At 37.7% G+C, this 22,363-nt stretch overlaps 1 protein-coding gene across 1 annotated transcript; it reads left to right on the top strand.

Annotated features, from left to right (window-relative positions):
* The first annotated feature begins 261 nt into the window (after nt 1-261).
* On the top strand, nt 262-12,456 carry SEM1 (SEM1 26S proteasome subunit). The gene is given in 3 exon segments (XM_007435680.1): nt 262-321; nt 12,267-12,382; nt 12,384-12,456. Coding segments are annotated over 3 exon segments (249 nt in total).
* The last annotated feature ends 9,907 nt before the right edge of the window (nt 12,457-22,363 follow it).

Genomic DNA, 22,363 nt, shown 5'->3' with positions numbered 1-22,363 from the left:
TACTTGAGCCAATGAATGAAAACAACATACCATATCACCACAGGTTACTTCTAGAATGGCCTGTCATCACGTTTCTGCCCACTCCTGTCATTACTATTCAAGTATATATGAAATGTGCCCAAGTCATTCTGAATGTCGGCTACTAAATGTCCAGAACTGTTATTTGTGGAAGGGGCTGTCTTTACATGATAGAAGAAGACGTTATATTGCTTTCCATGCCCTTGTCATGATCCAAAACCTGAGCCTTTTGTCCAGCCAATGATGGGACGTGTAGAAAGCACTTTGGATGCTGTTGATCCATTCTTGGAGGAAGAAGAACCAGTAGGACTTCATCTTCTCTTGCAGAAATCAATGAGGTCCATGAAGAAAAGAAGTTCTGTTGCTGCAGAGCTCAAGACCATCTGCCACCCATTTATTTTTGCATCACTGAGTGAAACCAGAGGCTGAAAGCCTGCAAGGATCAACAGCACAGGTATCAGCATCTTGAATTATATTTTGCTAAGTGCTATGAAGTCACTTCAAAATGACACAGCAGACTTGTAAAGCTTCTAATTCCAATCCATTTGGCCAGTGTATGGATACAAATTATGTCTGAAATCCTACCTCACTTCAGGTATAACCTAGATGTAAATTTATCTTGGTCCATAAATACATAAAGAGGTGACCTCATGTTCAAAATTGCCACCTACCCACTCAGGTTCAATGCCAGTGCCTGGATACCAGATCCTCACTAGTTGTGGGCTCATGTTGTTGTTGCTCAATGCCAGACAAGGATGTTTTCATGTAAGATCTCATATGTTATTGAGACATGGATTTGCGGCCGGGGGGGAGGGAGTTAGAGATATTCCTTATTGGTAATGTCCCCACCTGGCTTTTGCATGGCACCAGCCATGACCCCAGAGTAAGGGAGGAGGAGGAGGTGGCTATTGCTAACTGTGAGTCTTCTGTGGCTTTCAGAGGTGCTGCTTCAGGTAACTGCATGTGAGACCTTCTTTGTAAAGTTAGGCTCTAGGGAACAGATGGGATTGCTGTTACTATACCACCCTCACTACTAGATAGCAGCTTCCTTGTCTGGAGCTGCCCAACACTGTGGTTGGATTGTTAGTGAAGTTTTCTAGACTTAGGTATTGGGAGATGTCAATCAGACTCTACACCCAGAGAAGGAAGGTTGATGTCTCCCAGTACATAAGTCTAGGAAACTCTACTCACAATCCAAGTGGCTCAGGAGTTCATGGCAACCATGAACCTGACTGAAGTCAGTGAGGGCCCGATGAACAATGGGGGTCACATATTGGATCTGGTTTTTTGTCTTGGGGCAGTGGCAACATGATCTGGACTTGGGGAAGTTAACATCGATTATCATTAAAGCTCTTTGATTGCTTTGAAGTTCCCCGCCAGCTCCCCACTGCAGGGGAGGGAGAGCCCATTCTGTTGGTTTGCCTCAGATGAGCCCCATCAAGTTTCAGAGAGCACTTGAGGAGGTTCCTGAGAATCTAGTGCACAGTTTAAACGAGGCCATAATTTCCTCATGGAATTAAAGGGTGTCTGTTGCCTTGGACTGGATTGTACCTATGTGACCATTCTCTGCCCATAGATTCCAGATTTCTCTGCTCATATTGCTTCTGCAAAGTGCTGTCCAGTGGCCCTGTTTAAAGTTAACCATTGATTTCTAAGATTTTTTGAAGTTTCTGTTGGATAAAATTGCTCAGACCTCTTCACAACTGGTCTATAGCTGTGACTAAGGTATGGACTGACATGGAGGAGTTTGAGCCTGTTGGTCCTGAGGAAGAGGACAGGTCCTCAATGTTGGTTGTGCAACCACCTATTTATTAAATCCATGCACTTAATGAAGAACTGCACTTAAGGAGGTGGTGGCCCACCTGGATCTAAAGGTGTTGGATATTTTCCAGGCTCTTTCCAATCTTTCCTTTTTAGAGTTGTAGAGGAGGTTAAATTAAATATCTATTTATTTAATTCAATTTAGGCACTGCTTGACTCCAGACTGACTCTGGGTAGCTCACAATAAAACCAAACAAGTAGAAAGTACAAAATAAATTGGACTATAAAGAGAAATAAAGAAATAAAAAACAACATGGCAAGCCCAGACAACAACACCCACATATGCAGACATATCCAACAGGGACCCCAGCCACCTGAACCCAAGGCTGGAAGAACAGCCAGGTCTGGAAGGCTTTCTGGAATGCCAACAGGGTGGGAACAACATGAATATCAGGGGGGGCCTCATTCCAGAGAAGGCATGCTTCCTGGGGCCTTATAGATGACACTGTTTAATCGAAGGGATCCAGAGTGTACCAATCCTGTCAGCTCTTACTGGCCAGGCAGACACCATGGAAGATAGGCGGTACCTCAGATAACCAGGCCCAATGACATTTAGGGCTTTATAATCATTATTTTGAGTCATACCTGGAAGCATACTAATAATAGTGCAGCTCTTAGAACAGGAATATCATATGGGCATACTAAGGCACACCCATCACCATTGCATTCTGGACCATTTGAAGCTTCTGAGTCGTCTTCAGAGGGCAGTTCCACATAAAGCATATTACAATAACCAAACAATGAGGTTAATAGGGCATGAGTGACTATGTGAAGAGCCTCTCCACCCTGGAAAGGGTGCACCTGGCACATGATGAACCTGTGCAAAGGCCCTGCTAGCCATAGCTTCCACTTGCTCTTCGAGCAGTAGCTGTAAGTCTAGGAAGACCCCCAGATTGTGTGCTAGTCTCAAATGGAGAAGTACAACCCCATCCAAGACCAAAGGTGAAAAAATCCCTAAATCAGGGAGCCAAAACAACCACAGCCACTTAGTCTGTCTAGATTTATCCAAAATCTTCCTCCCCATCCAGCCATGAACAGCCTCCAGATACTGGATCTGTACATTGACATCACCTTTGCAGCCCAGGGATGTCCAACTGGATATCATCTGCATACTGATGATACCAAACCCAGAACTAGTTTTATGTAGATGTTGAACAAAAGGGAAAATAGTGTCAGATCCTGCAGCACCACATAATGAAGGGGTCTGGGAAGCAACCTTTCCCCCCAGTCAGCACTGAGTGGAACCTGCCCAGAAGGAACAAAGAACAAGAAGCCACCAATACCTTACTCCTAGAGATGGACCAGAAGGATACCAGGTCAATGATCTCCAAAGCCACTGAGAGGTGAAGAAGCACAAGATGGATTCACCACTTCCATCTTGGCTCCACCATGGGTCATCTACAAGTTCAACCAAGATAGTCTCCATACAAAATCCCAGTCTGAAACTTGACTGAAATGTATCTGGAAAATCTGATTCTTCCAGGATCCTCTGCAATTGCAACCAATCACCTTCTTAACAACCTTCCTTTAAAAGGGAAGATTAGAGACAGGATGAAAGTTGTCTAACATTATTGGGTCCAAAGGATGGCCTCTTGAGACAGCCACCCTCAAAAAGCCCATTACCACAGCATGGACCAAACTACAAGTCACCTCTCTGGTCACCTTAACTAACCAGAGGGACAAGAGTTCAACAAACAGGTGGCCAAACTTCAGCACAGAAGATCTTATTCATTTCCTCAAGAGCCACCAACTCAAATTTATCCCAGATCAGACTACAAGGCCACATCCCTGGTTCTTCAGCCAGACTTATCCAGTTGAATTTCAACCTGGTATGGATCTGAGTGATTTTACCTGCCAGATAGTCAGACTATTCCTCACTGTCAGCTGTATTAGGTAGACCAGATCAGAAAATCAACTCCACAGGAAGGCAAAAACTACTTTTATTGAGATTGGCTATAACAACAGAATTTTGCAAATCTGGTTATGCTACCCTTCTCTTCCTACTTATACCCTAGTCAATTAGGGAGATGTTTGCCTGAGCCACTTCCAGATGTTCACTCATTATTCTGGACTTTAAAAAAATGTTTCAGCCCTTTTTGCCCGTGTAATGGTTCTTGCATATTTCATTCAAGTTCATCTTCCTGACTCTCTACACTCAGAGTGGCGGTAATCAGACAGCAGCTTCAGAAGGGCTCAGGAGAAAATGGGCTGTCTGAATCTCTTTCAGTCAGGTTTCAGGCCTGGGCACAGTACTAGGACCATATTGATCATGTTTGTGGATGACCTGTGGTAGGACCAGCCTTGATCTCTCCATGGCTTTTACTACTATCAATCATGGTAACTGTTGGGATCAGCCTGGGGAGTTGGGAGTGGGAAGCAAGGTGTTGTGGTAGTTCTCCTCCAAGGGCAGTTCCAGTCAATGTTGATGTTGGGGAGAGGTCTAGCATACCACCCTTGTTTTGTGGGGTGCCTCAAGGCTTTATTTTCTCCCTGCTTCTACACGATCTACATGAGGCCTTCATGTAAAATCATCCTTCAGCATGGGGTTAGGTATCATCGATACTCTTATGATACCCAGTTATACAACTCAGCCCTTGGTTGGCCAAGTGATGCTGTCAAAGTTCTGACTCAGTGTCTGGAGGCTATGGGAATGTAAAAGGAAAGGAACAGGCTCACTCTCAACACTAGTAAGATTGGATAGCTGTGAATTTTGAGCCTTCCTGGATCCAGAGGATTCCTTCTCTAGTTCAGGAGCCCCAAATCTCATTCACTCATGCCTTGGTCACCTCTCATTTAGATTACTGCAATGTACTCTACAGGAGGGTGCCCATTAAAATCCCCAGAAGTTATAGCACACCTTGGTACATCCATGTAACACTGCTACTTTGCAAGTTGCATTGGTTACCAATGGGCTTCCAGGTGCAACTGAAGGTGCTGGAGATCGCTTTTAAAGCCTTTTATGACACTGGAGATGGTTATTTGCAGAGCCATTATCTCTGTCCATTTGATAATATCCAGTACAGTTGGCATGCTCTGGGTCCCATCACTTAAGTCAGTGTTGTCCAAACTTGGCCACTTTAAGATGAGTGGACTTCATCTCCCAGAATTCCCCAGCCAGCATGGCTGGCTGGGGAATTCTGGGAGTTGAAGTCCACTCAACTTAAAGTGGCCAAGTTTGGACAACACTGACTTAAGCTATGTCATTTTATGGGATTTAGGAGATGCTCCTTCTCTGTTGCTGCACCTGTCCTCTCAATAGTATTCTCCCCCCACCAATGTGAATGGCCTAACCAGGCATTAGGGGCAGGAGGATCTGTGGGTCTGTCTTCACTGACTGTTTTTGGTGTTGAATTGCCTCTGACAATTTGTTTTACACTTTGTTATTTGTTTTTGTTTGTTCTACGCTTTATTATCTTGTATAATTTTGTTCAGTGATCCATGTTTTATTATATTTTATTTTTATTTTTGTTGTTTTAATTGTATGCCAGCCTAAGCCATTTGTTGGGAGAGCAGCAATATAAATTGACTAACAGACAAACAATGTGAATAGAAGCTTCCTTCAGACCTTCCTACGCAATGCAGCAAGATCAAATATATGCATATTCCTTACCTATGTTTAGATTTCGTCTTCAGATATATTGTCTGAACAAGGCTGATATTTTCCCATCATAGACTGTATACACATAACCTACTTATCTATGATTAACTTAAAACTGTTTGTTAAACCAATTGACTGGGTTTGCATAATACACCAAACTAAAATGCAGTTGGCTAGTTTGTGGTTCAGTGTGTCACGCAAAGACAATTAGTGTGATATCGATTTACCATTTGTAGGAAATCTGAGTCTCCTGTATAACAAAATTGGCAAGCACCGGGAAGAGAGAAATCTTTGTACTGCTGCCTTCAGGGCTTAATTATTGCTTAGACTCTACCACATCTACCACAATCTAGCGTCTTCCTCTCTGTGGAATACTCTCTTGGATTCAGAACAGGGTTTCTATGACACTGAGAATTAAGTCAGCTAGACAGCAACTTTGCTTCAGAGTGGCTTGTCAGTTGATTTCTTCTTTTTATATTCCCCTAAGCATTTTCAGTCCATCTTCTCTCACACACTTCTCCAATCATTTCTGGTGCCACTAACTAGAGCATCTTCTTTCCAGAGAAATAAAACGTTCAAATATTGCTAGTCTTGTCAAGCCTTTGATTATTTTAGCTGCCCTTGACTGTTCATTTCTACTAGCATTCTCATTAATTATAGTATATTTTCTTAACGTAGCCATTATCTCTGTTTATAAGAGTCCTGAGAGTTTGTTTTTCTTAAGTTTTTCTTTCAACTTTACTTTAATTGTCTACTTTAGTGATTCTTATTAATCTCTGTTCCACAGTCACCACCACCTTTCCAAAAAGAATTTTCAAAAAATTGAAAGAAATTTTATCACTTTGTAGGATTCATAAAACTAAGCCAAACTTAAAACTAGCCCTGTCTCTCCCTCTTCTTTTCATGAATTATTACCTCCCTTATGTCATCCCAGTGGCTTCAAATCCACCTTTTATTTTATAATTCACAGGAGTTTCTTTATATTTTTGAAGAAAATGTTTACTCCAATGTTATTTATTTTCTTTTTTCAGTTTTAACTCTGGCGTTTCACCTGATCACAGTCAGCCTCTGACAGAAAGAATGTGAATTAATAATTATAAAGAAGGAAAACACATATTCCCACAAGCCAGACTGCTTACTAAATAATACAGAGTTGTGTACTTTTCATCCATTTGCTATTTGCTTTCTTTTTCTTTTTGGGTATCAACAAGGACCCAATATTCTTGAAATATGGCCTTTCATTACCCATCAATTCTAATGTTTTAATTCCAAAAGCCCTGCTAGACTGCTTAGCAAGGATAATAATGCAGTTAATTCCCAAATAAATCTCAAGTGTAGAAATTAGGCAACTGGATTGAGTACAATCACAGACATCAATCACTCACAACACCACAGCTTGTAAATATGGCCCTTACAATTCCTTATAACTAAGATGAAATCTTCAAAATAAAAACCATTGCTAAGTCCTGATAGTTCCAAGGAATATATGTATAGATATAGCTACAGATATGTAGATATATAGATTTATATTTCCAAGTAAAATAAACCGGGAGAAAGAGAAAGAGAAAGAGAAAGAGAAAGGGGAGGGAGGGGGAGGGAGAGGGGGGAGAGAGAGAGAGAGATTGTATGTCCCATCATCAAAACCTGGTTTGGTGATCAGAATGAGTCATGTTTTCTTCCCCTTCTTTTTCTCTTCTCATCCATGCCTTCAACTTTTTCTTTCAGTTTTGGAAATGGCTGTGGTTAACAACATACTTGCTCCAAAATTGCTGGCTTTTGTTTTTAACTAAATGTCAAGCCACCATTTGTGTTCATGGGTAAAAGGTTGTGGATAAGTCTTTGGATTACTTGTGCCAAAAATAAACATCATTGCAGGCATAATGCACTAATCATAATAAATTTTCTGCGAGTCATTAATTTTACATTTGATTATATAAAGTAGCCCACTTTCTGCTGTATGTAATATTTCAAGTCATACAATTTAAAAAAAAATAGAATTCACAGCTCTTGTAAGTTTTAAATGATGAAATATCTCAACTTGAGGGCCATAAGGGAATTCCAAATCTGTGAGTTGGGTTTCACTGCCAAGTTTTGGAGATGTTCAGATTAACACCACTCAATATATCTTAACCAAGTTATGTTTTGTGACCATTTTCAATCAGTAATATATTTAAATTCTAACTTTAGGCATCATTTATTAGGTGCAACATTTTTTTTATTCCATTCACTAATTATATTTTCTGACAGCAGATCTAATCTGTGCCAAAATTATTAAGGATTAATTCCAAAGAAACTGACAACAAAAGTGATGATGGCACGTCACTCAGAAGTATATTGGCAGGAACTGAGCAGATGAAGTTATTAATAGCTGTTAAAACTAGGTAAGCTTGCCACAGTGTGCAGATTCCAGAATAACTTGGATCTTATATCTTCAGAGACTAATCTATCATAATGAACATGGACCAAGATCTATCTGTGGCTTCTAGAGATAGAGAGATAAAGAGATAGGTTGAAGGCAATTTTTATTTATTTCTTCTCCATCTACATTTTCAACCATGCTGCTTCAGAGGTTCACCAGTTCTCAGGAATAGATTTTCAGGGAAAGAAAAGGCTGCAAGAATAAGAGGAATACAATGAAAATCCCTCCTATCTGATTCACCTCCCTACCAGATTTTGGATTAGTGGGTAATAAGGATGGTGAGGTTTTTGCTACATGTTCTAGAATCTTCCCATATGCATGGACTATTTCTAGCTTGGCCTTATTCCATTTTTGTGGTTACGTCATAGCAAACAGCCTGTTTTAATCACACCATAATTTACAAATAAGATTGATCAGGATCATGATTTTAATAATTTTGTCTTGAAAGCTCTGTTAATACAAAATGGCCAGAAGTAATGCTATACATTTTTTGGTCACAAACCCATCTTTAGGGCTGCTAAACACCCATTTCTTGCTTTACTTTGTTTCTGATATTTAATATTCAGGCTTTGGAGATATGTTTCTCCGGTTTGATATTGACCTGTGCTTCCTTAGATATTTCATTCAATCAAAATGTAGTTGCTTAAGATATCAAAAGCCTTTCATCTCACATCAAAGAGATTTAAGAATTTCTAAAAACCAATATGTCCATCATTTTTTATGAAACCCGGTACAAAATATCAGAATGAAACTGCATTACATGCATTTCATTCACCATATAATCCTACATTCCCCAACTTCTTCCCAAGCTGTGATGGGCCTACTACATCTCTCAGAATTTCCAGCAAATGTACTCGAGAATTCTGGGAATTTCAGTCCTAAAGCATCTAGAGAACATCAAGCTGGGAAAGTCTAATCTAATCTATCTTTGATACAGACTCCAGATCTGGTCGTATCCTGTAACATTTTTTGCCTTCATCAAGGCATAGCCTTTTTCGTTTGATTTTATTCTGTAATTTTAGACTGTTAAGTCACCTGATCAGTTTCCTCCATATTTTAACAGATCTAAGCAGAAATCTTCACCAACTGAAAGCAGAACAATAAAACACCTGCCATTCAGATGGCAGAGGGGTGTAAGTATTGCTTGCCATCTAGAAGGGGGAAGCCAATGGTATATCAGCAGTCATACCCCACCACTACCAATATTTCTCTGTAAATCTCTATTACTGGTATTCTAATAGTAATATTGGATTATATGACCCTCATTCCCCTGGAACATCCTTGAAAATGGTTCAAACCCTTTTATACCATCACTTAGACTGGTATTACTCATTCCTTTTACATTTAGAGTTAATGCATGGCACCATTCTCAAAAGTGTTTTCTCCGCTGCCATTCCCTGTTATTTCCTTCATGGCTGTAATATGAATGACTCCATTGTAACTTCTCTCTACAGATACTCACTTGCACATGCATAAGCAGAATTGCTCTGTGTACAGCAATATATTAGCTGACTGGCAGTTACATATTAAGGTTACCAGCCTGGTAGCATACTCTAAAAAACAGAATATGCATTGTTTCTGTTGTTATATATTGTAAAAAACTTTGCCAAAGCTTGGTCTACATAGTCTCCTGAAACAAAACTCCCTGATACACAGGTACAACAATAAAGTAAGATTACTGTAGTATTAAAGCCATAACTTCAGCAGCATAAGGAAACCGCACATAAAATGGGAAACATGGAGCAATCAGCACCTTTGTGTGCAAATAAGCAATGGGAGATTGACTGGAAATTGATCCTGGGGGCTGATCTAATACTACAGATCTTTTTTCTTCAAAATAAAAATATGGGATTTCAGTAAGCTGTTTTAAAAAGAATGCATAATATAATGTGTACTTTACCACTTAGGATTATAGTGAAAGGAAAGCATTTACTTGGAAGCTATATCATTGCTGAAGCATGTGATCGGCCCTCCATATTAGTTTTAACAAGCAAAGAGAATATAGGCTGAACAGTTAATTTTTTATTAAAGGCTTTAAAAAGAGGTTCTTTTCTCCCTGGTAATCAGTGTGGAACAACTGGTATCAATATGACACAATATTATTGTGTCAGGCTCCTCCTGTCTATGTTATTGTAAAGTAAAATTGACTTGACTGAGCAATTATTTGACTGAGAGGTTAAAGATCAAGGTCTGCCTTTCCTTCTACATGCATTAATATGAAAACACAAGAACTAGAGGGAAAACTGTTATAAAAATGACACATTATTGCCAATAGCTTTTAGAACTACAAAATACATGCAGACAGTTCTAGGCATCATATATCCCTCAAGAAAAAAAAGTTAAATATATTTAATTATTTAATTAATTTAAATTATTTAAAACATATTTAATGAACACAGAGTAAAATATAGATCATCCATGTATAAATCTAGATAGCTATATCTATCAATCTATCTATACAACTATATCTTTATACCTAGCTATAAAATCTGTTGTAAACTAGCAAAAAATATGAGGGGTGAACATATTTTGTTTTAGTACTAAAGTTTTTTAATGTACAAAAATGGAAATACAGTACAGCATTCTTAAAGTTATAGTAGCTACTGAAAAGGTCAAAAGGGGAAGAGAAGATGTTTCCAAAATATGTGGAATACTGAAAATAACTGGAACAAAGCTTCTATGATTAAATGGGTGGGGGAATGTTCAGAATAATTATGGTCAATATTTAGAGATTTTTATTTATGAAAAGTTCACTATATTTTAATTGAAGAGGCAGTTATAAAATGGCAAAGTGACGTTTCACAATAGATGCTGGAAACAATGACAATCCATGGTGACTTCTTTCTTTTATATTAATGACGTGATGACGATGTGAAATAAGATTTTAGGAATCGGTGACTGTACTATAAATTTCCCTTCCATAACTTTCCTAGCTGTATTCCTTCTTTGTTTTTATTTTTGTTTCTGAATCAAAATCGCTTAGGAGCCAGTGAAGCAGAACAGAAGGAGCTGTGCAAATACGAGAGACCCTCGGCCTCTCCTCAGGTCTATTTTGAATGCTCTGCAAGCTACGCTTTTGCCTTAATGTGGCATCATTCCTCCTGCAGATGTAAAAGCAGCTGAGGCAGGGATTTGCAATTTAAAGAAAACAGTGTTGGTGGGTTTGTTTGTTTTTTCTATAAGCATTTCATGTTTAATTTGTTTGATTATTCGTTCAACATAAGCTCTCACAAAACTGGAAACTTTCCTGGGTAATGGTGTTTATGTATTGTTTCTAGTTATCGCTTAACCTCGTAAATAATCCAGTTCATTAATTACATAGTAAAATGTTATTACTGATATATGATTGCACTTTTTCTTAATTAATTAGGTAAAACAAACCACAAAAAAACCAAAACAAATAAAAGGGATTGAAAAACATACACAGATAGAAAAATAAACCTTACACTAGAGTGAAGGTTGAAATGAAAATATGATTATAATAAAAGGAAAAAGAACAAAACATTATAGGAAAAAGCATTCTAGTAGTCCCTCTCTCCCCCTTTTATTCCCCCCACCCACCAACTGCTAATGCTACTGAAATATTTTTATACTACTCTTTGGACATCTGATTATTGCTTGTGTCTATTTGGGTCATTTTAATGATTTTTAAACAATTTATCTTTTTCTTCAAAAAGCATATTCTAAGTATCTTAGCTTGCCTTGCTGTGCTGTATATAATGTTATATATAAGGGAATCATTCCTGCTTGAATTTGGTTAGACTTCTGTGAATATCATGTCATTTTTTTCATTGCCATGTATTTTAGCTTGTACTGTCAGCAAAGTTTCTCTTTTCCAATGTTGCACCAGATTGATTCTTGCTGCTGTCAACATGTATCTTAATAAATTGTGATCCTTTTCATTTATGTTCTCTGCGGTCGTACCTAATGAAAATATTTGTGGTTTTAATTCTAATTTTATTTTTAAGGTTTTCTGGATACTTTGGCGTGTTTCTTTCCAGTATTTTTTAGCCTTTTTACCTTTCAACCACATATGGTGCAATGTTCCTTCTTTGTTATGACATTTCCAACATTTATCATTGTATGATTTATCCATCTTGGAAATCATTGATGTAGTCGTATACCATCTGTAAAACATTTTGTAACAATTTTCCCTCAAATAGTACCTTGGTGCAAATCTTATTGATATTTCCATAGTTCTTCACTGTTCCACTGTTACTACTTCTTTAAAGTTTTGCATCCATTTTATCATACAAATTTTAAATGTCTTCTGTCTATAATTTGTAATAATTTGTATTTACATCACAATACATTATCTTGATTCTGCATAGAACAGTGAAATATGAACAATGCCTTCTCTAGATTCTAGTGCAGCAGCAGTAGCAGGCCAAGGGTGATGATGTCAAAAAGAAGCAAGCAGTACATTTGGGGCTTCTAGAGGAGGATGAGTTTGAAGAGTTTCCTCCCAAAGATTGGGCTGGTTTAGATGAAGATGCACATGTGTGGGAAGATCATTGGGATGATGAAAGTGGAAGATGATTTCTCCAATCAGTTAAGAGCAGAACTGGAAAAACTTTGTTACATGATGAAAACCACATAGCTTCCAGTGGTGTTTTAATCTGTGTTTGGACTGTAAATTGATCACTGATATAGGGAGTAGATGGACTAGAGGACTATCTGTTGCTACCCTAAATTTTGTTTCTGTTTTCTATAAATAAAGTTTTGAATCTTAAAAAAAAACAAAATGCCCCACCCAAACTACTTTTGCACCCAAGGTCTGATAGCTTCCTCCTTTAGGATGCATGCATACATTATTGCCATCACTCCTGCAAACAGAGATAGGAAAAAGCTCACTGGATGTACCTAAACAATCATTTCATTAATTAATATATCTTTTGAACCACATAATGAAGAACATATTGTAAAACAAGAGCAGTTTTAAATTTGATCAGTCCCAACACAAATGATACCAGACATGGAAAAAAGCCAAAGTTCCTTTTTTGGAAGTCGATCAAAATCTCATCATAACATCATTAATTGTTAGATAAGTGGCCACAGAATATTCAGTTGAAGGTAAACCAAAAAACAAACAAACAAACCCCCAAACCCTTGGATTACTACAGGGAAGATCAGGGCAAGGAGCTAAGACATTTTGCAATTTGAAGCAAAGCAGCAAATGATGCCCTCAAGCTGCTCAAATCAAGATGTATAGTCTTTTTAAAAATGGCCAGGTTATTCTGGCACATGCCACAGAAAATCCTACAAGTGTGTTACCCAAATCTTTTTTTTTTTTTTTTGCCTGGTGACTGCCTGGACAAGACCTTGCAGTTTTCTTGACAAGGTTTTTTGGAAGTGGTTTGCCATTGCCTCCTTCCTAGGGCTGAGAGAGAGTGACTGGCCCAGGGTCACTCAGCTGGCTTTGTGCTAAGGCAGGACTAGAACTTACAGTCTCTGATTTCTAGCCTGGTGTCTTAACTGCTACACCAAACTGGGTCTCTACCCCAAATCTAGCAAAAAAATATATCAATTTTCAAAAACTCCCTTTCTACAGTGCCCAAACTTTGCTGCCTAAGGCAGCCACCTCTGGTAGGGCCAGTCAGCCTTCCTGCAAGTGATCTGCTCAAATATACAAGTGCACACACGTACACATATATACACACACAAAGTATATTTATGCATGTAATGCATATATAAACAAATATACAATATACAGGTAATCCCTGGGTTAAGAACGCCTGGTTTACAGACCTACAGTTAAGAATGGAGCCCATTGTAGCAAAATTTGAGTTAAATACAGAATGGTTCGATTTCATCCCACAATACTACTTATACAGTATTATACAATAATACTGTTCCAACTTACATACAAATTCGACTCAAGGACAGAATTTGGGAAGGGAACGGAACTTGTTCTTAAATGGAGGACTACCTGTATATGTGAATATGTATGTGTGTGTGTGTATAAAAATACACACACACACACACACAAAACTATGGCATTATATCCTACTTTGTTCAGGAGTTTAAGAAGTCATATTTAAGTGCTCTCATCCAATCCTTACAACATCCTCACAAGGGAGGTGATACTGAGATTCAGAATAGCCCCATGTCGCCCAGTGTCTGATGACACTCTGGTATTTGCATGTTTGAACACATAAATTCTTGCTATTTGGAAGGAAAGCAACAAAATTAAATCCAAAACGACAAGTTGCATATGTATGTGTGTTTACTCAGAAGTAAAACTCACTGGATTCAGTGGGGCTTACTTCCCTGTCAGTGTATTTAGGGCTGCTGCCAAGAAACAGCATTTTCATTTAGCCTGTTTCTGTGTTCCTTACTCCAAGTTAAACCACAGGATTACGTTGTAGGTGAAATATAGATAGCTTTGTTTGGTTTTGCTGTTTCCTTACAGCCAATTATTTTTGCTACTTTTCCTAGCATTAGAACAATGTGCTTGCATTTTTATTATCAAACTGTCCAGACATTTACTGCTTTGCAAATGAGAATTTTAATCTTCCCTTGTTCTCAACAGTCTGTCAAATACAATTCTCTCATGAAAATTCTGCGTAATTGAATTCTTCTGGCAGGGGCCATGGTGACAAACAAATAGTGCCCTTCGTTAGCCTCTCTTTTAATTGTTTTTCTAATGCTGAGGATTTAAAACACACACCGTACTCTTTTAGGAAAAAAGAAAAGTCTTCAAGTCAGTTCCCAGTTACCGGCTCCACCGAGTTTTCTTGGCAGTGTTACGGAAATAGCTTGTGATGGCTTTCTTCCACGATATTTTTTAGCTCTCTGCAATTTGAGGCCTGATCTGATTTTCATAATCTGGCACACATTCAGAAACAGTAAGCCTGGCATAGGAATGGATTTAATACATTGTACTTCTCTTCTTATCTGCCTGAACAGCCCTGTCAAAAGAAATGAAGGGTTGGTGGGAATCGAGTCAGGCAGCATATCCTGCGCTACATTCACCGTCTGAGTATTATGTCTGGGATAGAATCGCCCAGACAGATTCAATCAGCCCTGTAACAAAGCTTAATTTCATTACAATGCTCACAAGACAATCACAGCCTTGCTTACAGAGACGCCAGTCGTTTCCCCTTTACCTCTGTCTGTCTGGAACTCAGATGTCGCATGCAAGAATTGGACGCAGTGCCGCTGGGGCGGAACCCCCAAAAGCACATCCTCCGTGTGGATTCCAAGCTGGAAAGTCAGAAGGAATGGGTCCTGCTTTTCTTTAGTATTAGTATTTAGTATTAAAGGAAGGTTGATGTAGTTGCCAAGCAAGGCAAAAGAGAATGGTACTTCGTGCAGGATAAGAGAGGGAGCCATCATTCCCTGCCTTGTCCTGCTTCAGACACGTTTTCTTTTTCCACGGCACAGAAGGGAACAATGTCTTTTCCTCTTTTTGCAGAGAGAGGTGCTTTTCTGCATGAAAGGGGAGGCAGGGAGTAATGTCTTTTTTTCTTTTTCTGACTTGTTGCCAAACGTGAGGAGGCAGAAACAGTGTTTGTATATCCTACCCCTTGGGGATTTGCCAGTGCTGTCTGTTGCCTGTTTTACCTGTGGATGACAGAGGAGAAGCTTATGAAGGGTCTTGCTTAAGATGGGCCACGATGAGAGGCGACAGGGAATAGACAAAATGGAAGTTCCCCATTTCTGTTTTAAAACATACATCGTTATTTCATCCATTTACAATATACCACCATTCAAGTAATCCATTAATTCATTCAACTAATTACAGATAGTTCTTCAATCACATCACAGTGCCAACGAACTAGACATGCAGAGCTAGCTGGATGGCTATAGGTCTCTAGGTCATATTTGGTTACTTCAGCTAAAAGCCAATTCATGCATTAATTGAATTAAGTGGCTTCCAGAGGATCAAGTGGCACTTATGATTCATTATCATTAAAAAAAACACTTAATACTCATGGATCTTCCCCATCAGCATATACTTTGCTTACAGAAGACCAAGCAGAACTAGTGCTCAATGATGTCACTGTAGCTAAAATCCACTACCAAGCATACCTTAATTGCAAAAAATCAAAAGCATGAGGCATTCATTATTCAATAACCAATACAAATACTCATTGGAGGACTTTGTTTCCTTGTTTGCTTAAATACTTTTGTCCTGCTTTTATGACAATATACTCAAGGCAATTTCAAAATAAGATTTATAAATCACTAGAGATAAAATAAATATTAAAATATTAATATTTATTAAAATATTCTAAGAACACAATGAAGCACACAGCAAGTAATATCACAAATGCGCCATAAAAATAGTTCAAATTCAAAAGAGAGAGAATGAATCAGCCTTTTGGTTCAGTCTATGTCTGACTACATAGAATAAAAAAGGGCTGAGCTGCAGTTCAAAAAGGCTCTTTTAAAGTAGCCAGAGAGTGGAGTAACTATAACAGAAAAATCCTTCATTGTTTTCTCCAATACTACTCCTTGAGATAAAAGATCATTGAGGAGCTCTCTTTATTCATCCTGGCAAGGTGACCTAAAAAGATACAATCCTTGAAGATTTTGAAGGATGTTGAAAAATTCAAGAATCATCAACAAGGCTACATTACCATAACTAAATCCCATCTCATGTCATCACTAAGATTTTCAAGGCAATAGATCTCCTAAATAGTTTCATCCAATAATACTTGGGGATATTGCAGATTTAGGGCCTTGCCCCCTACAAATATATATTTTGGATAATGATTCAAGATATTGGAACTTTTGAACTGTTTCTTTAGAAGAAGTTTCACTATGGTCCCTTTGGAAAAGATTTCAACTTGCCTTCCTTCTGTGAAATATTGATAGCTTTTTAAAACAATGTGAGTTTAAGAAAGGGGGAACTAAAGACTTATCATTATTCTGTTGTAACTTCAAATCAGAAAGACACTATGAAAGAACATAACCCCACATTGGCTGATAGTATCAGAGTAGTACAGTCATTGAGAAAGGTTCTGAAGCACTTTAAGGAAGATTTCACTTTAGTAAGTGCTAGAACATTAATCAGGAGAGTTAACAAGGGGAAAGGGAGATGTAGATATTTCATTGTACTGTGTGATAAAAAATTAAATGAATAAACTGTAACTAAATCAAAACAACTTCTTGAATAAGACAGAGAGATTTGTTACACTCATGACAAACGTATGCTGCAGAAAAAGCCACCAAATGATCTAGTAATCAGATTCAATCACAGAAGAGGAGGGAGAGTTGGAGTTCTCTAGGATACTAAATGAGCTTTTTTTCCAAAACAAATTAAACTTCTTCAGCCTAAGTAGTAAAACCAAAGAGAAGTAACAAATGAAAAAAGTGATAGAAATCTATCAAAAGTGGCAACAAGGTGGAATTTTGATGATGTTCATCAGTGTTTCTTGTTAAAGTTGTTCTGCTGTGAGCATGGCCCCACTTATCGATTTAGACTTGCAATTGTACTGTATGTACTTCTGCCTCCATGAAGACTTGCCCTAACATACTTTCTTCAACTGGTTGAAGAAATGAAATCAGAAGTTAGGAGAGATGGAGATTAAAGGGAAGAGAGATCCAATAATTGTCATTTTATTCACTGATATTTCTATCATATAGTTAGGATTGAACAAAATAAACAGAAATTGTGTTTTGCACTTTAAATAGACAAAATAATGAAAATTCTTTGGATGTATCAGGAAAGACTTGAGTATTAAGAAATAAATAACAAATGAAAATTAGGAATGGTGATTTGCTTCTACCCACATATCAAGAATTTACTAAAATTCACAAACACCACAAAGAGGGTGGAAAGAACTTTATTTAAACAAAATATGAATGTGGAAACGTCAAAATAATTGATTAACAAAACATCTGAGTTTAAATTTCTGTGTATCTCATAAGGGGGAACATTATGGACTTTGGGGAGAGGTGTCGATAATCTTTAGTTTTAACAATTACATGGCATAGTAAAGTGTTAGACAACATAGTGTTGTCCAATATCTGTGGAATTATGCTAGTCTAAATGGGTAAAAAAATGTTCAACTTTTTCATTAAAAATTACCAAAAATGTCTTCATAAACATGACAGAAAGATCTTGATCTTTTAGCCAATCAAATGTGGGATAATATTACAATTTAATTTCCTCCAAGACTACAAATTAGATTGATTTTAAAATGTATTAAGCAAAACAAAAATTAAAAGGAAAGTGGAGAAGGGGTATAAAAACTGGAGCTCATTTGTTCCAAGGAGGCAACTCAAAGGAACAATCAAGAGATATTAAAGGTATATTTTTCCTTATCCTATGAAATAGATAATTACCATCTTACTTGTCGGTTTATGTATTCATCAATAATTGTCAGCTGTAAGTGATCTTCCGAAATAGTTCAGCTAATTAAGATAAATGTTGGCTGTGTGACTTGTCAAAAACAAATTGGATTTGGTGCTTTTTCAGAAACCCAGTGAAGTCCTAGTTGTGTGAAGAAATTGAAAATGATTGAATTATTCTCATCTTGGTACTTCTGAGTGCCATGAAGTACAAAAATTATAATAAATTTGAGGCTGTATAGAGACAGTTGTGAATGACTAACAAAGGTGGGGGGAGGGGGAAGGAGAAAGAAGGATATTTATAGGGTAAAATTAATTGAGATACTATAGAATCATATGTTTCTTTCTCACTATAACTCTTTGTATGTATTTTCCAATGGGACATTTTGATTTAAAACTTTTCATGTATCTTTTAATTAGAGTTGAACCATATGTATCCTTTTGTGCTTATGTGGAAGTTTCTATTTACAGGCTACCCTATTTATTTTACTAAAAAAGTATCTGCAGGAATGAAAAGCACAGTCAGAATCATTTTATATAGAACTAAGTACAAATGGCTTTTCAAAAATTGTCCATCAAAACAATAGACAGAAAAATGAGTGAACATTTTTAAGCCAGTATTTCTAAACATTTGAATGAAATATTCTGGTGTAGGCTTTTAGTCCAAAAGCTCATCGCTGTTTTAATGAAATGCCTATTTTCTCTGGAACGATACATTTATTAGCTATAAATGATGTCAGCTAACCCATGTGATCCCCTTCTGCCATTCAGAAATGAAACCAGAGCTGACTTGATGTCCTAGCCCGATATCTGTCAAAGTCTAAGCTACCATTAAAAATCCAGAGAGATGTAGTGGTGAGTACTCCTACTCTTTTTCACAAAAGCTTAACCTTAAAAGATTTCTTCTCTAAAGTCAACATTTCCAGCATTGTAAGAGCTTGTCTGTTTCTTGTTTTATAAAGAAGCCAGGTTTAGAGGCTGTTTACTGATGTTCTATGTAACAACGTAAATGTTGCGGCCTTGACTACCTCCCATTCAATGAAGTCTTTATTTTCCATATGAATGTCTATTTCCATTCCTTACAGGAGCCTTGGAATACACGGAGGGCCTCAAAGGCTTTTCATTCTGCAACAGCCACAATAGTCTTTAAAACTATGTTGGCTGACCTCGCAAGCCACATGGCAACAGTTCTGTTTCCTATTGCCAAATGCCACCCATAGTCACAAGCAAACTTCACAGTATTCATGTTATCCAGCTCTGTTTTGTCATTATCCTCACTGTGGCCACCACTTTTGGCACAATGCTACATACAATTGATCAGCTAATCATATCGTCGGAAGGGACTGCTAAGGTCAACAAACCCAATACCTTGTTCTGTGTTGGAATACAAATCAAAGCATCAATTGGCTACTATCTGTTAAGGTATAAATATGCTATTTTTTAATTTATAGTTTTAAATTTCTGACTTCTACCCATAGCTGAACTCTGCATATGCTGTATTAAATTGAATCACTTCTCAAAATCCCCAACCCTGCTTTCTTTGAACTCATTTTGCCTTCCTCTCATCGAACTGAATGAGATTATAAAAAATTCTTCTTAGATTATGAACTGTTTGATTACCTTGTGTACCATTAGCCTCAAATATTCCCTGGGCTAGGTTTCTCATAAATTGCTTATTATTTGCTTGTCCTATGTACCCTTGATCTTAAATCTTATTAAATGGATTGCATTGATAGTTACTGATTATAATTTCATTACTGGACTTTTGGAATGCACTAGCCTGTTTAATCTATCATGTTCAAAATCCTGAGAAAATTGGTACATTACTATGATGGCAGCAAACCCAGTAAGAGTTTCATGCTAGCAAGACACCATTCCTAGGCTTTTCCCCAGATTTGATCATTCAGAACAGCTGGAAGGTGAGAGAGGGGAAGCAGGACAGATAGTCTCTCCATTGGGAGGGGGTATGTCCACAGACACAGGATGGACCCAGTGGGATGTACATTCCACTGCTGAGATTGGAAAGATGGGGAAAAAACTCACTCATTTCATAAGGATGGCAAGGAAGCAGCATATTTGCAATTTTGTAAAGGGTAGCTGCTGGTTTGCTGCCCATATTTTGGGGGAGGGGATGATGTTCAAAATGCACATGCTGTTGGCAGTATACATGCAACACAGAAATTTAACTAATTTCAAGCAAGAATGGCTTCCATATATATTACACATTATGCAGCAAGGCAGACACAACCATTTAGAGCATGGTTTGTAAAGTTTACACCAATAGATACTGCAAATCGGCTGGAGAACAAAGAAGGAGGAAGTCAAAAATCAAATATTTATATTGTTTTTAGGGAAGTTTTTCTCTTCTTTTTTTTCTTTTTCTTTTCTTTTTAATATTTGTAAACAATAATATAGTGGAGACTTCATTACTAAGCTAAAAATGCATGTTGTTAGAGAAGAGCCCAAAACTTACTGTGCGGTAGGGCTCATACTTTAAATTAACCACATTTCCCCTTCCAACCAAATTAAGATAGTTGGCTGGATTTTCCTGGAGTTGTGGTCCCCAGCACAGTTCAAAGTTGTCAGTTTGAATAAGGCTGAATTAAGGCTTGCCACAAAAACCTTAATAAAAATGCATGCTGAAATCAATTCTTTCTAGAGGAAACTGCTTATAGAGAGAAAGCATGCTACAACCATCTGTTATTCCTTTATTACTTTCCATCTTGCAATGGAAACAACTTTGACATTTAATATTTGTTCTGGTGAATTTATTTCCTGTTTTGACCAGTGTCAGCTAAGGCAAAAAAAGAAAAGATTAAGCAAGAAGATTTTACAGGTAATTTTAAAAAAGCATTCAAAATCTGAAAAGCAATTGAAATACATTAATTATTTGTAACTGCTTATAAAATAATACTGATTCTTCTATCCCTATACAGGAAAAACTGAAAATTTTTGTATTTTTATTATTACAAACACATACACGAATCTATGTAAGAATTAATATGTGAATCTCAGCAAGATATATGGAACTTATTGCTACAGAGACTTCTCTGAGATGGGAAGAGATTAACATTGCAGACAACATCATAACCCACAAATTCCCTTCATGCAAAATCATTAACTATGATAATAATATTATTTTATTTATTTACCTCATCTCATTATTCTGGAGAGCATTCAAGGTGAATGACAAAAATTAAAAACAAAAACAGATCATAACAAGTCAAATGACTAACAAGTAGATGACTTGTAAATAAATGTATCTCTACAGATTTCCTAAACTCCGAAAGTAAGAGCCAAACGCAAATCTGGAGACCATGTGTTCCGTGCCCTGGAAGCAGTGCAGGAGAAGGCCTCTCTCACATGCCAAAAACTTCAGACTCTGACAGTGGGAGCATCTACAAAGAGTCCAGCTGTGCACTGGATGTAATTGGGCAAAAATACTCCATTTCACAATTGCCACGTATGAATCCAGAATCAAAGAGCACTCCCAAATTGCAAATCTGCTCATTCAGGGTGAGTACAATTCCTGTCAAAACAGTCCAGTTTTTACAAATACCACCTCCATCTTGACCTAATTTAATTTCAGCATGTTCTTTCTCATCTAGGCCATTATCAGACTTAGCCAATATTCAAGGATACTGACTGCTTCCTGAGAACTGGTTGGTAAGGAGCAATAAAGTTCTCCCAATGTCTTTATGTAGATGTTGAACAGCATGGAGGACAAGATTAACTCCCGTGACAGAATATAGATCAGAGACCTAAAAGTCTAACAGAAACACCAGAAGCACTGTAAAACAGTGCCCTCAAGACCAGCTTCTGGTAGGTGGTCCAGAAGAATAATATGATTGATAGTACTGAGAGCTATTGAGAGGTCCAGGAGAAATAGCAGGGCTATACTCCCAATCCAGTTTCTGGCATAGGTCATCAACAAGGAAACCAAAGTAATTTCAGTACCATATCCTAGCTGATAGCTGAGTTGAAATGGAACTATAAAATCAATACTGGGGAGTCCTTGGAGTTCTCTGAGCTTGGCTGTTTTCTTGCAAACGTTTCATTACCCGGCTAGGTAACATCTTCAGTACTAAAATGGGATGGAGTTTGCTTTCTATTTATGTGCTGTGGCCTGCCTTGCCAGTGCTGATCTTCCATCCAGCTGTGCTCTTTATTGGGGGCTTGTATCTGACGCTGTTGGGTAAGGTATG

This window comes from Python bivittatus, unplaced genomic scaffold, assembly GCF_059951505.1.
Source record: "Python bivittatus isolate LINGU-HERP-01145 unplaced genomic scaffold, Pbiv_v1 ctg000980_np1212, whole genome shotgun sequence".
Taxonomy (NCBI): Eukaryota; Metazoa; Chordata; class Lepidosauria; order Squamata; family Pythonidae; genus Python; species Python bivittatus.
The sequence above is the reverse complement of the archived record's forward strand: the minus strand, read 5'-3'. Positions and strand labels throughout refer to the sequence as shown.